Source organism: Oratosquilla oratoria, chromosome 35, assembly GCF_046742065.1.
Source record: "Oratosquilla oratoria isolate Oo_2021 chromosome 35, ASM4674206v1, whole genome shotgun sequence".
Classification (NCBI taxonomy): domain Eukaryota; kingdom Metazoa; phylum Arthropoda; class Malacostraca; order Stomatopoda; family Squillidae; genus Oratosquilla; species Oratosquilla oratoria.
The window spans coordinates 47475538-47494450 of record NC_134811.1 but is presented as its reverse complement, the minus strand read 5'-3'; the positions used below and the strand labels follow the sequence as shown (position 1 = coordinate 47494450).

The following is an 18913-nucleotide window of genomic DNA, read 5'->3' as shown; positions in this document are numbered from 1 at the left end:
GGGGTTATGAGGATGGAATAAGAAATGAGGAGGAGAGACGGATTATGGGAGATGAGAAAAAAGCTGGCATGAAGGATTAATAAAAGAACACTGGGATGGTTTGAGCATATGAAAAGAATGAATAAAGAAAAATTAACAAAAAATTGTGGAAGGCATAGGCGGATAGAGGGAAGACTGAAAATGGAATGGATAGAGGGAATGATGGAAGCCTCAAGTACAAGAGGAATGTCTGTAGAGCAGTGAAGGGAGATGGTAAGTGATAAGTGCAAATGGAGAGTGTAGATGGATAATTAAACTGACGAGGCTCGAAGGGTTTTCTTCTTGCTTCCTGTACATTCTCGATTGGATGATAGAGGAAGGTCGCTATGTAATGTAGAGTCAGGGGTAAATCAGTTTGAGGTTTCGGGCTCAGCTGTGAAGGTGCTGTCCCTTGCTGCATTGCTTCTTACCTCAGCGTTGGATGGGGACCAAGGATAACATTTCATTCACAAGGAGTTAAAGTAAAGGAGACCAAAATGGGTGTTGGATGGGCATGAAATAGGTGAAGGGTGGGTGTATGCTTTGGCTGGTCACTCCTCGTAAAAGGGAAGAGACTTATCGGGTATGAATGTATATGTGAAACATCAGAACGAGTATTTTCTCTACAATAACCAGCATTTCTGTTCTAAGAGAAACAATTGCACGGAAGAGTTGGAATCACACAAATTATAAACAGCTTTGTTAGTATGGAGGCGATATACACAGAAAGGAGGGTATGATAAAAGTTGAAAATAATAAATAAACAGTAGACCAACACTTGACTAGTTACATAGACCTCCAGTCATAAGGAAAAATGCCACTAAAGTTCCTAAAATATTGAGTGAATAAATCTTATGTAACTAAAGCCCAATACAGGCTATAAAATATGGAAACGACGGGTACAATCTTGATTCTCTGTATCACTATCTTACCCATTTGTGGAGGAAAGATTTGATTATAGTAAACTACTTGCTGTAATACTATGACAGTCTAACCAGAGTTTTATTCATTATCAATGTGAGTGACATGAATAAATATTTATCTAACACAAAACATTATTTACCTGAGAGATGTTTCGTATCCTATAGATAAAATCGTCTTAAGTTAGGGAAAATAAATTCGTTAAAGGTGCCACTGTAACGAATGATTACGAAAATGAAGATTGATGCTTCAACAAATTTCACTGATTAGTAGCTCACAGCTACATGATACCCAGCAACGGTGCTCAAGCCGTTGACCTCGCTAGGATTAACAAAGAACAAATGCCTGTGTTGCATTAGCGTTGCTCTGTTTATACATCAGCAACTAACTGCAGTTAAAGTAGTGGGACAATCGCTGGTTGTAAGCTATTCTTCTGTAAAATGATAAAGAAAACACAATAGAATTGAATACAGAGATATTTGGCCTGGTCGGTAGACGGTACATTAACCACACAATCCTACACTTTCAGATTAAGTTGAAGATTAAAGGATTACAAAGGATTACAAAGACGGAGCATGCCGAAAGGAGACCTTTTGGTCCATATCTAGATCGGATGCGAAAAAAATCACAATAAGAATAAAATAGTAAATAAAAACTATAATAACTATAATAGTATGAATAACAAATAAAATACATAAATAAATGCATAGGTATAGTTAAATAATAAACAAACAGGTAAATAGTAAATACTAATAAATTGACATATAACTAATAATAAATGAAAATCAAACAGACAAATGATAAAACAAAAACAAATAATATAAGATAAATTATAATCATTACAGCATCTTGCTTAGGTGTTTATCTAAATGATTCTTAAAGCTTCGAACTGAACTACATTGCACTACCTGTGCAGGAAGTTTATTCCATTCATTAACTACACGGTTGGCAAAGTTGATTTTGACGTCAGGATTCTATTTGTAGTTACCTTTCATTGTCTCACCAAAGGATTAATTGAGATGACGTCATCCCAGTTTGTTGTGATCTTTGTCGTTTAGAATAGCACAATCTAGCGTTAATCCGTTGAGAATATGTAAAGGGCGTCAATATTGTGCAGGCGTTATGCTACGTGTACAAATCACCCGGTTTAACCAGGTGGCATGTCATGGATCTGTGTATTTACTTATGTACACACGCACTTCTTTGTATATATACATATATGATTACTTAAGTATTAATTTACCTATTTTCTTATTTATCTATTTCTCAATTTATTTATTATTCATTAATTTATTTTATATGTATATATATATATATAAATATATATATAAATATATAATTATATATAGATATATGAATATTTATATATGTAAATACACCATTATGATACATAATATAAATAACTAAAAAATAATATATATATATGCTATATTTTATATATGCTATACTTTAAAAATACATAATGTACATACATATATAAATATAAAAAAATATATAAAAATATAACATAGCAAACTAAATAAAAATAATATATTAATAATATAATAAAATACTAAATATAATAAATTATAAAAAATATATATGGAAGGGACTAGTCTACTCGTCCCACCCTCTTCCTGGAAAACTACAAGGAATTGAAGCACAGAATCACTACCGTGCCTAGAGACTGTTACCCAAGACTGCTGCAGCGTCTTTCAATGTCAAATCCGCAACATGGAATCCCACATACCATTTAGAATTTCTCATTAAAAACTTGAGGAATAAAAATTTTAATGATATGTTGTTCAACATTCAAAGCCATATCCGAAGTTTCATTAAGCCTTCGCATATGTATTTTCTGTGCTATTTACATCTCCAATGATATAGAACAGTTTTTCTTAACACAACACCTGGTAATAAAATTACCCATGTAAACATTTTTAATCTCAATTTACCAAATAGGAAATTTAAAATTGTTGGAGTGAAAGCATACATATATAATTATATAGAATAAGTTCACGTACTAGAGGTCTGACACCATAAATCTTCACCATTGTACTATGGCGGACATCTAAATCTTTTAAGGGGGCACTTCTGCGACTGTTGGCTACACAGAAACACTCCAAAAATGATAAAATGCAGTGCGCAATGTTCTGATGCATTGCACAATAGTTTTGACACAATGGCGCGGAAGTGACAATGCCAAAGGTCAAATAAGATTAATAATAATAATAATGTAAGTGAACGTAGTACTGACAGTGGCAAAGATGCTAATGCCAACAGTAATGAGAAAATCAATAATGATAGTGACTGCAGCAAAAATAACATTTTCATGTACAACAACGACGTCAACTACAAAGACAGTGTTGGCTACATCGGAGACGATGCTGACATCAACAACGATAACGACAACGACGATATTTAAGACAATGGCGACATTAATGACAACAATGACAAGGAAGAAGTTGACGGTCGCACTAAGAACGACAACAATAGACGCGACTACGCCAACGAATCAACAACGGCAAAGACAACAATGAAGACGATGGCGAACATGACGCCGGAGACGACGAAGTTAACAATAATACCTATAATGGCGACGGCAGCAATGACGACCATTACAGCAGCGCTATAGGCGACGGTCCTAAGCGGCAGTGACGATATGAAGCTGCTCTTAATGACTTCGAAGATAAAAAAAAGTTAAATCTTCCCGGTCTCATAGCCTCAACCGAAAATGTTTCACCTTCATTATAATTAGAGAAACAGGACTGACATAGAGAGTATGTTAACGGGAACGGATAACAATCATTTCAATTAAGAGGACGGCCCGTCTTCGTGTGACTTCGTGATTGCTGAGTCAGAGATAGTCACAAGGAATGAAAAAAGAGAGAGAGAAAAAAAAAAGTAAATGGAGGGACTAAAACAAGTGAGGGAGGAAAACTAAAGAGAAAATGGTATACAAATAAAAAATTAAATATATATATATGGTAAATATCTATATATATATATATAAATATATATTTATGCTATATATATGTATCTATATATACAAATTAAATGTATGCATATATATATATATATATATATATATACATAAATATGTATATATATCTATATATATACAAACACATATATACACATACACACACACACACACACACACACACACACACACACACACACACACACACACACACACACACACACACACATACAAATATATATAAATACATAAATACATATATACATATAAAATATATAAACAACACACATACATATAAACAAACAACCATGTATGTATATATATACATATATATATCGTAATATATATATATATATATATATACATAAATATATAAATTAATATATGGTGTAAACGCGAATAAGGACAACAACAGGAGTCTTAGTCTTGAGACATTATATTCCTGACTAGTTTTTCGCAGGTATAGCTTCTTTTCCAAGACTAAGACCCCTGTGTTTTCCATTCCGCTTACATCCACCAGTCAGAATGTACCACTCAACAATATATTATATCAAATCTACTATATATGTACACACACACACAACACACACACATCTCACAACACACACACACACGACACACACACACACACACAACACAATACACAGCACACACACACACCTTATATATATATATATATAAATATGTATATGTATATATATGTATATATATATAAACAATATAATATATATAACATATATATACATATATTCAGATATATATAATATACATAAATATGTATATACATGATATAACATATATGCTGACCCTGCCTTCCCTACCCATAAAGTAAGATATTGTGGCAGAATTCAACCAAAACCCCTCACTTTTACTCTGACAGTAGTCAATCAGCTATATAAATATATACATAAATATATAAAAATATATATAAATATATATATAGATATATATATACATATATATATATATAAATTAATATATATATTTATAATATATATAGAATATTTATATAACTTATATACAAATATATATTAAACATAACTATACATATATATATATACTATATATATATACATATATAATTATATTATCAAAAATATATAATATGAAATATCATTTATAAAAAGTACATCCTACCTTACCTTACCTACAACGTAAGCACGAATTCACACCCAAAACCACATTTTTAATTTTCTTTTATTATTTTTACTTCTGACAGTAATATCGCTAAATATATATGCATATACAAAATATCAAATGATATATATATATACGTATAGAAAGCTAGTACATATATATATAGTATAGATATATATATATTAGAAAGGAGGTAGAGGGGGTATAAGGGTATAGGTATAGGGGGTAAGGGAATTTGCTTATACATCAGCATGGGCAACAGGGAGGGTGATGATGAAGAGGATGATAGATGATGATGATTGATGATGCGATGATGACAGAGGATGATGATGATTACGATGATCTGATGCTAGACAGGAAGATGATGATTATGATGACGTACGATGATGATGACAAGATGTGGACTTGGAAGATGATGATGATGATGGACTTACAATATAAGATCATTATGAATGTAATATTGATCAGTAATAAACAATACACATATATAATGGCTAGATTCTACACATATCAATAATATCTATATTAATGATAATAGTCAAAACTACAAACCCCGGAGGAGTCTTCATCGCAGATGGTCTTACTCGCAGTCGTGGAGAGCCTTTCACAAGCGCCTTCTTTTCCCAACTTCGGGGCACGACGCGGGACTACAACGACGACGACGGTGGCTGCGGCAGCAGAGGACCTGGGCTGCCGAGACGGCCGAAGACATCGAAGGAAAAGAAAGACTTCGAGGAACCTGATCCAGCAGCGTCCATCGGGGGACATCTCACTGGAAGAAAGTCTTCTGCGAGAGGAACCACGGTTTTAATGAGCTCGCTGACGGCACAGGCGAAGGAGTAGGATGATGACTACACGTCCCGAGAGTGCTGACACCACCGAGGTCCTCGAAGACCCCCATCGGCGACGGAGTGGGAGGTCCGAAAAGGACTTATGACTAGACGTGCTGGGAGGGCTAACACCATCGAGGTCCTCGTAGTCCTTCTTCAGGAGATGAAACAGAGCATCTGATATGCACCTCGAAGGCTTACTGTAAGATATTGGGCCGCAGTTTTGAAAAAAAAAAAAAATAATGATAATAAATAAATAAAATAAGATAAAATAAATAGATATAAAATAAGATGAATAAATTAATAAATAAATAAACAAGTAAAAATCAATAAATAAGAATAGATAAATAAATTAATTAAACAAATAAACAAATAAAGATAAATAAAAAGTAGATAAGTAAACAAATAAATAAAATAAATAACTACTAATTAAAATAGATCAACCAAAATACACACTAATTCACTTAAATAACTAATAAAAAGAATATATATATATAAACCAGAATTAACTAATTAATTAAATAACTAATAAAAAGAATATAAATTTAATATATATATATATAATCAAAGTACATATATATAATATCTATAATACCTACAATATACATCAATATAATAATACAAATATATACATTCACATAAATACACTATATAACAAAAAAATATGTGGTGCACGTTCGCGCATGATTTAGGATGTCTGTTTCAAACCAAGAGCACCTCCAATGGAAGTGATTCAAGAGAAACCCACATAAGAAACGATGTCTTGGGAAATAAAAAAAAAATCAGGGTATACGCTGCCAACCACCCATTCGATTCTATATGAGGAAATCATATCTGACCCATAAATGGAAACTGCTCCTTTCAATTCAACGTCTGACGCACCGGTCCCCTTTTACCACAGTCCGTATCGCGCGCGCTGTTGGTCCTGGGTACGCGAAAAAGGACTATCCACCAAGTGGGGGTAGTAAACAGAGAATATAAGCCACCATAAATGCTGGGGCCACCAATAATGTGGGGGGTAGTAAAAGAAAATAAGCGAACGGTCTGCTATGTGTTAATTATTACACTGCCTACACGCAACAAAATATAGTAAGGAAAATACAAAAGTAATATTGCTGCTGGAATTTCCACCAACCTAGACAATCTATTGATCCTTAACAAAATATGAAAAAACATAAATGGGTATCACGAGACATTCTAATAAACAGTATATTTTACTTACATATGGGCATCACTAAGTAATGCCAACAGGCACGGTGGAAAAACGTAGGTTATTTTACGCTCCAACCTTCCCGGTCACTGTATAAGCCTACTATCCAATATTTTTGGTCTACCTTCAAGCACTGTGACCAACCTACAACCCCGTATTCTTATTATAGAACGATCACAAACAGAATTGTACTCTAAGTGTTTACACCCTCATAAAGCTAATAATATACGCAAAGATCGTTTAGCGTGAAGAACACTCCCTTAAACCCAATTTCCACATTATCCTTCGTTATCGGAATCATTTTTGGCATACAGATTTTAACACTTAATAACTAAACAACAAAACTATCTACCTACTATACACCTGCAACTAACTCTCTTGTAACTCACAACTCTTGACATTTTAGTTTTTCAATACTATCCTACAGAATCTTGTTCCATTACCTCTTAATCGTGGCTCGTCATTAGAAGGCCATCTAGCATTAAAGCGAGATTGCGCGGCGATCGTCACAAAACAGTCGTAAGCGACGGACGCTTCGAGTGATGTTGAGCTTAGAATTTGCTAAGTGTGAGGCCACAACTACGCCACCCTGTAGTATAATGTCGTGAGCCGCAATTTCATTTCTGTGCGAGTCTCATATCGAGTGCGAGCCCTCTAGCGATGCTACTCAGACTTCTCCTAAACTATTTTCTCACATTGTGCGTACAACACACAGACGCGCGCTGGCCACAAAGTTGTGGGACACGATCTTCAGTATACCCCAATTCTCTTACACGACTCTTGTTGCGCTACAAACACACATTGATATAATATAGGCCATTCAGCTCTCACACATAGTCCGCCTATAGTTAATGTGCACACGTTCAGACTGAGGGCATAGGCGGACCTACGGTCCCGCCGAGCGATAGAGACGACGTAGCGCGAGAGTCTGAATGTTCTGGAGCCTCGCGATACGTCTTCTCTTTCTCTAACCAAAATCAGCTGCAAATACATCTACTCGCATGCCTATCTATTCTCTCTCTTATGCTTCTCCCTTACAATCCGATATTTCTCTCTCTGCGTAAGCGCGCTCTCCTCAGTCTCACACACAGATTGACTTGAGCATACGTGGCTCGACATCAACAGTGAGCGAGACTAAATTTTCGCGAGTGATACACTATTTGACACAGCATCTATCTCTCACAGTATGCTTCATTGTTCTCAGATATATACTGCGCGCGCGTTTCTCCGCACTTCCACTCTATCCCTTCTCCTCAATACTCACTCTCTCATCTAGCGCGCCACATAAATAGAATCACATTCATAAGCACGCGACACTATCACCACACACAAATACCAATCACTCACTTCAAATATTCCTTGCTCACACCTCTCCTTCAGAGATACTCTTCGAGACTCATCCGCTCCCTCAGAATCAAGTTCACAACAAGTGACAACACGAGTGCGAGCATCTCGAGAGCACACGTCCACAATAGGCTACGTCTCTTACTAAGTGTGAGCGCTGCTGAGCGCCGCGTTTCCATACATTCTCTATGTCAACGAGATCACAACTATCTCATACGCCTGCTCAAACACACAGGACACGATAGCGATTACACTCTTTACTGATAGCTAGACCTATCAGTCATCATTCTCACCTCCGAGCCACAGTCCTCGATACGCTCATCCCGCGTTCACTCTATCTTCGCGCACACACCATATAGGGAGTCACACTCAGTCACATGTGAGCTCGGATGTCCTCACGCGTGAGCGAGATCGTAACTCTCCTCTCATTCGTTCCCTCACACACAAGGCATCAAGAGTACTTCTTGGGCGTCGCGTACAATTGTCCCCTTTACATTCTGCGAGTCACCTCTGAACTGGACCATCTTGTGCGCATCCGTCTCTGGAACGAGATCGAGACCATACTGTGAGACTAGCAGGCAACAGAAAGCGAGTCTTCTCTTTGACTGCGCCCTTTCGCGCACCCCATCTTACGAGCTAGGCACACTCACCTAGTTCTTCCACTACATGCCTGTAGATAGTCACAACACATCCTGGCGTTGACAACTTCAAAGCAAGATTTGACACACTGCTCACGGTCGTCTGCGACAGTCTCTACACATACTGCGTCTCAAGCGGGCATAGCGATTGTGAGACAGACATGGGATCACATTGATCAACTAATCTGCTGACAGAGCTATGACGTCAATGAGAATATGACTCACCGATATTATATCTCCATACTCTACACAGTCGATCCCACACAACAAAATTGCTATGGCGTAACACCATCATCCGATATTTAGAGATCTACAATTGATTCCCCTCTCAACTTCAATTGCTTTCGTATATAAGTAGTCTCAGTGCTGGGTGGGGGGCTGTGGGGGTGGTGGGGAGGGGGGGGGGGGGGGGTATGCACACACCTAAAACACAGGGTTGAAGGTGAGAGTCTCTATAGTATCGTTTGAGTACTAGACAAATTAAAGTTGAGAAGGTTTTGTAGGGGTAAAAAATGTTTGATGGGTTGTTAATGTAGTGAAGGGGTAGGGGAAGTAGGGTGAATGTTTTGTTGTTTTGTGTGTTGTTGTTTTATGTTTGTGTAATAATAGTTTTAAAGTTTGAGTTTAAAATGTTGATTGTGACATTCCAGAAATTGGGAGATTTTCTAACATTTAGGTTTTTTATTTGGTCTCTGATTTCCTTTTTTGTTATTTTTATTTCCTTCATTTGGGGGGAATTCTGTTTTTCTATTCCTTCACAGTTAGGTGAGTTGAAAACCGATTTGAAGTGGTTACTCATAATTTCTGCCATATCTTGTTCTTTTGTGTATTCATGACTTCCTTGGCATAATTTTTCTATTTCTTGTTTGTTTTTCAGTTAACCATTCACATATCTGTAAAATAGCTTCGGCTGATCCTTACATTTTTCTATAATTTCCTTTTCATAATTTCTCTTTTCCTCCCTGTGTATTTTTACATAATCATTTCTTAGTTTGATGTATGTTTGCCATTCGCTCTTTTTTTTTTTTCTTTCTTTTTTCTATCTTTTCCGGGCTTTGTCTCTTTTATCCTTGGCTTCACTACATTTTTTGTTGTACCAGTTTTTTATATATATTCTTTCTTGCTTATGTAGTGGAACATATTTGATCACACCCTCATTATAAATTTCCTTTAGTATATTTCATTTCTCTTCCATCCTTGTTACCTCACTAAGGAATTTTTCCCAGTTTGCATTTCGAAAAAATTCTTTAAGTTTCTCAAAATTCGTTTTGCAATACATTGGTCTTTCTATTCTATGTTTCTCATTTCTTCTTAGGTCCATTTATTTTTTTCATTCAAATTCTATTAGTACATGGTCACTCTTTCCTAATGGTGTTTTGTATTCTATTCTATCTACAATTTTGGCTTCCGATGTGAGTACTAAATCCAGTCCCGAAGGTTCCTCATTGTTTCTGTATCTGGTATTTTCCTTTATCCATTGGGTCAATGGTCATATCGAGTAGCATGCTGCCCTATATGTCCTCTCCACCCCTCACTGTCAATTCTTCCCAACATATTTCTTTGGAATTAAAATCACCCATAACTACTGTATTTCCTCTTTCTTTCAATATATCAGTTAGTTCATGTTTCGTATCTTCTAACAATTTGGAATGATCATGTTCTGTCCAGGCCTGTGTTTTAGGGGGCACATACACTACTATATATTTTCTACTTTTCATGTGGTTGTTTTCTTTCTTTATCATGATTGACTCTACATTATTTCTTCCTTCTGTTATCTTTTTCACATTTAAGTCTTTCTTGGTCAGAAATAGTACTCCCCCTCCTTGTTTTTCCTTTCTATTCTTCATCCAGCAGTTACATAGACCTTGTCCCACTGTGTTAGGTGATAGATTCCCTTTCAATTTCGTTTCCACTATTCCCATTATGTCTGGCTTTTCTGATGCCAGGTAATCATTCAGTTCATTCATTCCTGAGATAATTCTGTCAATGTTGGTATATGCTAATTTTAATTTTTTTCTATCCCTTCTTCTGTCTCTTTTGTTTCCTTCTTTGTGATATACCATTTTCTCAACTTCAGGTCCACTACTTTCCAAAAAAAAATCATTTTCATTCTTGGTTCTTTTTTTGTTCCTTTTGCTTCACTTCTAAGCTCTTTTTCTATTTTCTTTTCTTCTTCACTCATTTCTTTCTTTATCCATACATTTTTTAGATTTTCACTATTTGCTAGTTTTGTTGTTTTGGATAGTACTTCCTCTGCTATCAATTGTGACCTAAGTTTTACCTTTAGTGGCCTAAATTGCTTTTCTTTTGAGTATCTCCCCATTCTGTAAGTTTCCTCGATTTCTTTATCCAAGGTTTGATCTTCCTCTTGAATCTCCTGTAGAATCCCTCTTGAATCTTCTGTAGAATCTCTTTTACAATCTCTTTTTCTTCCCTTTCTCTCTGGTATCTAGGAGTGATTGTGTTAACAGCACTGTATGGGTCAGAAACATGGAACATAAGAGAGGAAGAAAGGAGGAGTGTGAATGTGTTTGAGATGAGGTGCCTGAGAAGTATGATAGGTATTACTAGGCTGGATAGGGTGAGAAATGAGGAGGGGATGAGGGGAGTGGAGATGGAAAGGAACTTGGGAGATAGGGTTGACAAAAGAGTATTGGGATGATTTAGACACATGGAAAGAATGAGTGAAGAAAGACTAGTAAAAGAGGTATGGAAGGCAGAAGTAGAAGGAGTGAACATGAGGGGGTGACCAAGGATGAGATGGATGGATGGGGTAAAAAGGGTATTGAGAAAGAGGGGAATGTCTGTTGAGGAAGGAAGCGAAAAGACAGAAAATAGGGGTGAATGGAGAATGGTTGTGTATGGATGATGCTATGATGCATGGAAGGGAGTTGGTGGGGGATGGGGGTGAGGGAGTATGTATTTACCTAGTTGTATTTTACGGGACGAGAGCTATGCTTGTAGTGACCCGTTTTCATATCTCTCCGCATCCAGTTTGTTCTTAAAATCTTGTATAGTTGTGGCACTCACTGTTTCCCCATTAAGTTTGTTCCAGACATCAATCACTCTGTGTGGGAAGCTATTCTATTTCAAATCTCTTCTGTAACTGTCCTTCTTTAGCTTCTCTTGTCCTCTTGTTTCTCTTCTATCCCATTTTAATAAGTTGTCTCTATCAAGAACCTCCATCCCTTTCATAATTCTGTAAATGGTCAGCAAATCACCTCTTTCTCTTCTCTGTTCCAGTGTTGATAGATGTAATTTATCCAATCTTTGTTCGTATGTCAAATTTGAGAGTGTAGGTGCCATTTTTGTTGCTGCTCTGAACTCTTTCAAATTTCCTTTTTTTTTTGTACTAGGTGCCCATAGTGTCACAGCATACTCCAATTTAGGTCTTATCAGTGCAACCACTATTTTCTTTACCATTTCTTCATCCATGTAGTCGAAGGCCTGTTTCATTGATCTTAAGTTAAAAGTCTCTCCAACTAATTTATTGACATGTTTATCAGGTGTCAAGTCACTTGAGATAATCATTCCCAGGTCCCTTTCTGAGTTGACTTTTTTGACTTCCTTGGTACCAATTTTATATTGACCCAATATTCTATTTTTGTTTTTTTCAAGTTCCATTCTACAGTGAGTCCTCCTTATATGGTAATTCTTTTTATGGTAAATTCGCAGTTACGGTATTTGGTAATTGCTACCCTCGATTCTATTTACAATAAGAAAAATTTACAGATACAGTATCCGCTAGATATTTTGAAGAGGAAAGAGCAGGGAGAAGGTACATTTGCCATATCCTATTATTACATGTTATAATGGGTTTGGTATACGGTAATTTCAATTTGCGGTAAGGTTTTCAGGAACGCATATGTACCATATAACGAGGACTTACTGTACTACATTTCTTAATGTTAAAGTTCACTTCACACCTCTGACTCCATTCCCATATTTTATCTAGGTCTTCTTGTAGCGATTTGCAGTCTTCTGTGCTTACTCTCTTGAGTAATTTGGGATTATCAGCAAAGAAGTTCATGTAACACTTCACTCCCTCATCCATATCATTTACATATATGGCAAATATTAAAGGAGCCAATACAGAGCCCAATTGCAGGGTGCCACTTATCACATCTTCCCAGTTCGAGTTTTTGTCTCTAAGTACCATTCTCATTTTCTCCCACTTAAGAAATCTTTCATCCATTTCAGTAGCTTACCTTGTATTCCTCCTATTATTCCAATTTTTCTTATTAGCTTCTTATGTGTTACTTTGTCAAAAGCCTTCTGCAAGTCCAAGAAGGTGCATTTTGCCCAGCCATCTCTTTCTTGTATTATCTCTATCAATCATGAGTAAAAACATATTAAGTTTGTCGTACATGATCTTCCACTTCTAAAGCCAAATTGTTTAGGGTTTGATATTTTATTCTCTTCCAAGTGTTTGATGCATTTGCTCTTGATAAACTTTTCGTATATTTTTGCTACTGTGCTTGTAAGGGATACCAGTCTGAGGTTTGTAGGATCTTCTTTGTTTCCTCCTTTATATATTGGTACAATGTTTGCATCTTTCCAATCTTGCAGTACCTTTCCTTCTTTGAGTGAGAAGTCTATTATCTTGTATATTTTGTCCGTTTGTTCATCTATACACTTTCATTATCCAATTTGCAATTCCGTCCCGTCCATGCGATTTCCTAACATCTAGGTTTTTTATTTGGTCTCTTATTTCTTTCTGTGTTACCTTTATTTCTTTCATTTTAGGGGATCTTTCTTGTTGTCCATCTTACCAAATTTGTGAGCTCTCAATTGTAAATACAGTCATGAAATGTCTGATCATAACTTCAGCCATTTCTGTCATCTATATATTCTTTATCTCCTTCATGCAGTTTTACAATTTTGTGTCTTTTAATTTTTTACATATCTGTAAAAGAGTTAGGTTGATTCTTGCATTTGTCTTTAATATCCTTTTCATAGTTTCTTTTTTCTTTCCTGCGTATATTCACATATTTGTTCCTAAGTTTTATATATATCATATAAATCTCTTTTTGCTTCTTCTTTGGTACATATCAATTCCTTCCTTGTACTTTTCTTTAAATATGTTCCATTTGTCTTCCATCTTTGTTTCCTCTTTGGAAAATTTATCCCAGTTTGTGTTTTGGATTTTTTTTCAAAGTTTTACAAAATCTGTTTTGTTGTACATTAACCTTCCTTCTCTATGCTTTTCATTCTTTCTCACATTGTTTTGTTCTTTCAGTTAAAAATCTATTAGAATGTGGTCACTCTTGATGTCTTATACTCCATTTTGTTCATGATATCAGGTTCAGAAGTGAATACCAAGTCCAGTTTCGACGGTTCCTCATTGTTTCTATATCTAGTATTTTCCTTAACCCATTGTGTTCAGGTGTATTTGATGGTCATATCCAGCAGAATGGTGCTCCAAAGTTCTTCTCCCTGTCTTCTCTTTTTCTGCATAAGGGGACAGAGAGGGGGTTTGCCAGTTAAATGAAGCAGCCTTGCTGTGGTTGTCCTGTGTTTTGCTACACTGCTTCTGACCCAGGGAAGTGGGTGAGATGCAGGAATGACCCATCATCCAGGAGGAGCCAAGATAAGAGGGAGGGAAGGGGGGTGAAAGGGAGTGGGTTATGTGGGGATGGAATGGGTGGGAGTGGATTTGATGCCTTTTTTTCTACTTCCTTTGTAAAGGGGAAATAACTATTGGTATATGTATGTATGTATAAATACAGGGTGTTCAGGATAAATTTGATAATTTTTTGATCTGTCATTTCAGAACCATTTGAAGGATTTAATAGTGGTAAAGTGCAATAGATAGCTGATTCTGTGTATTATTGGTGGGTATGAGAGCTAGAGAGCATGGATGACTGGAAAACTGGAATATTGGAAGAGAGTGACCTGCATCATGATGATTTGCACCGGATTAAAAAATTCGGAAATCTTAGCTGCAGCTCAGTGCTCCTTGAATACTGTGAAGGCTGTGAGATGTGAGCTGGAGAATTGCAACAAAGATGTGGAAGCAGTGGCTAGCAGGAAGGATCATAGCAGACATTCTGACTCTGCACAACAAAATTCATTGAGAAGCTCCAAATAAAGGTGCGGAAAGATCCAGGCAAGGCAATGCGAACCTTGGTGACTGTGAAGAAAGCGCTGAACAAGGATCTTTGCTACTCCTCATACAAGAGGCACAAGGGCCAACTACTCACTGCCTAAGAGAATTGCCTTGATGAAAGCCAAGAAACTCCTCAACAAGGTCAAACACCCAGTTGAACCAGGGATGCTCTGGTTCTTTTCAGATGAGAAAAACTTCTGCCAGGACCAGTTGCACAACATGCAGAACAGCAGGTGGCAGCCTACAGTCCACACAAAGTCCCATGCTTCATGAAGACTAAGTTCCCTCAAACTGTGATGGTCTTTGGGTGTGTTTCCAGTGAAGGCCAAGTTATGCCACCCCACATCTTTGAAGAGGGACTCACTTCAGATGGTTTTATATTGAGTTGCTGTTCACTGTTGTCAAGTGCTGGGTAGAGAGGGGGGCTGCAGGAAGACCATATTTGTGGCAGCAGGACTCAGCTTTGTGTCACACCTCTGGGAAAACCCAGAAGTGGTTGTGTGACAACTTCTATGACTTCTCCAGTCCCAACATCTGGCCCCCCAACTCACCTGACTGCAACCCCATGGACTATTATGTGTGGGGCGCAGTTGAAAAAGACACCAATTGTACCGCCTGCAACACCAAGGACAAGCTGATTGCCGGGATCAAACTGGTGTTGAGGCATCTCTGGAAGGACACCATGAAAGCCACATGCTGCAGGTTCAGGTCCTGCCTGGAGGCCATGGTGGAGGCTTCAGGTAGCTTTGAGTGAGCTGTATATGGTAAAAGATCCTCTAAGAGTTTGAATTTTGAGAATACATAATTTTTTTGCAAAGATATGACTTTTTTCTTTCCTTTCTGAAAAAGTGTCAAATTTATCCTGAACACCCTGTAGAGTTTGGTGTATCCAAACCAGGTATCTATATTTTTCTAATATCTAAGCAGACTAAAATTGCTGTGCAATTAAGCTCAACCAAACTTGAACCATTTTCAGTTCACCTGCATTCTTTTGGATTAGGAAAATATTCCTTTGAAATTAATTATTTATTTATTTATCTTTATTTTGATTAACAGGTTGGGCGTGGTGATCCTCCTCAGACCCCTATATGCAACCTCAACATTGCCTTGCCTGACAACATCCAACCTGAACCTGCGCCCTCTGAGCCTGACCTCTTGGCCCTCGAGAAGAAATACTCCTTCCTCTCCATTAGTGAGTAGCATTGGCTGACTCTTCAAGTGAAAGCCTAATTGTGATCCTTGTCTTACAATGTTAGCCATAGTTGCCCTCTGATAGTTATCTTTAGTTTGCCCTCCCTTTTTTTTTTTAATTTTAGTTTTTACAATTTAGATTATGTTGCTCCAGGAGTGAAGTAGTTTTGAATGTATTGAATACCAATTCATAAGAAAAAGGTGAAAAGATAATATAGAGATAAGTTCATTCATGGAGTTCAATTTATGACACATTTACCTTGTGAAAAGCATTGCAGTGGTCCCAAGACCATCTTATCCTGTCAGTTGTTCCAGCAATGAAACTCCAATTAAATTGCAATCTGTAGTAGGCACTGTGGTTCAAAAAAAGAAAGAAAAAAAAATATATATATATATATATACAAAATAAGTGTTGGTCATCAAGTGTACTGAAATACACAACTTGTATATGTAGTATATGTATTGATATAAGTTCGTGTTAGTATGAATTGCAATTGTTGATGTACATGACATGAAGAAGCTGCATTATTCCTCAATTTTATTTCTATTGCTTTGTACTTTTGAGTTCACTGTTTACGGTAATTGAATTAGAGGAAATAGATACAACAACTCAATTTAAGTAAATTCATCACAGTTTAATCTGTGCATATTTTGTACTGATAAATCATTTAATGAGGCAACCAATGTAAAGATATATAGTAATCCAGTGTGCATAGTCAGTGATGAAAGAAAACTCATGCACTACATCTAGAAATATAGAAATCCCCATTTTATGTTTTATGAGAATGTAGGTACCCCAATATTAGTCATTTGTCAAGTCAATAATTATCTCTCCCCAAAACTAACATCCACAATGAATCCCTGTGATTTAGTTGATTCCCTAACTGATTTATTAGATTAACAAGTCACCTTTTTTCAATATAAAGAAAAAAATCCTTTTCCTGTTAAAAGAACTTGATATCCAAGCCCTAGCCTCAGACATATGCCTCAATGAATTTCACAAACTATTTGGAGACAAGAATGACTTCTATATCCTCTCTTGCAAATTTGTCTCACCACTACCATCGTCATGTCCACCACTCCTGTATCATCATGAGTGAGTATGGTTTAGGAGTGAATTATATGTATTCTGTGCACCTTTGTTTGTATGGCTCCTAAGAATTATATCTGACATAATAGATTCTGGAGCCAGATTTTATTAGATACCTTACATAAAACAATGAGGTCATAAGCCATAATGTAATAACCTTTAACCTTACCCTGCGCCCATGGTTTGAATTACTACTCATATTGGTGAGATGAGTTGGTGGTGGTGAGTGACTAATGTGATATAGTGCTTTTGGCTTGGCAGCGTTAATAGTTTGAGTTTTAGTTGTTCATCATAGAAGGCTTTTCCTCTTTTTATATACTTTGTAGTGTTTTATAAAGGTGCCAGTCAATATATGGGGATTTCTTGTGATTTTTGATGGAAACATAGAGGAATTTCCTTTATTAAATGATACATTTTGAATTCCAGTTGCTTTTTTTTTTGCATGAAAATTCTACATATATTTTTCATGACAAAAGGCATTTTTTCTTGTTACTCACTATATTCTATTTATACAGTAATATATAGGTTAACATAGGTAAAACATATTAATAACTATGAGTAGATACTGAAATAACTTTTGATTGTTAGAACAGTATAGACATTTATCCCTCTGTGGTACAAGTAGTAGTTATCGTTACTTGAAACTCATGTAGTCCATAGACAACATTAACAATGGAGGAATTGTAGATATCATTAGAAATATTGAACACTTGTTTATAAACAACCCTACTACCTTTTTAAATTTTTTCCATTCTAAAGAACTCAGAAATGGCATTTTTCCTCTTGGGACACCCAATGTTAAACAAGGTAAAATTGTCATAATCTTATACTGAAGCAAAATGTAAAATGGGTTGCATTTATCTGAGTTTTATTCTGATAAGTTAGATAGCATTAATGGAGTAATGGTTTGCTAATTTTTTGTATTGTATTAATTTCAAACATTTTCATCCCTACCCCTCATTAAATCCAGTTAAAGCAGATACGATTCACAAGGCAGATCTTCGCCTGTCAGACATATCCAACATGTTGGGGTCTGACTGGGTGGGTCTTGCAAGAGAATTGGAAATCACAGACTCTGACATCAATATTATCAAGTCTCAGTACCCAGATAATGCACCACAGCAAGCAATTGTCATGCTCAGATTATGGATGCAGACATCAGGCAATAAGGTGAGTTAAATTATTAAATTGTTAAAATCAGACCTTTTAGTTTATATCTTTTAATGAAAATCATTGTGACAACTGTATTTCCAGTTATGTACCTCCTTTTTCTTAGAGTGAATAAATGAACATGTGCATCTGTATATGTATGCCTGTACAAATGGCTTTCTCCTCCTTATAAGGAGAGTAACTGAGTCAAAGCACGCACCCACACCAAAAGACCTTCACACTGACCCTCTCAATTCAGCACTTCATTGATGAAGGGTCACCCTGATGTTCTGTAAAACAGATGTCAGAGAACC

The 18913-nt window shown here is 36.3% G+C and overlaps 1 protein-coding gene across 1 annotated transcript in view; it reads left to right on the top strand.

The window, feature by feature from the left end:
• The window catches only part of LOC143018654 (uncharacterized), a gene marked incomplete in the record, with an annotated part of 838726 nt that overhangs the window by 692027 nt on the left and 127786 nt on the right, over positions 1-18913 (top strand). Inside the window, 3 exon segments of the mRNA XM_076174236.1 lie at positions 16226-16361; positions 18210-18257; positions 18421-18620. Of these exon segments, the coding sequence (XP_076030351.1) occupies positions 16226-16361; positions 18210-18257; positions 18421-18620 (384 nt within the window).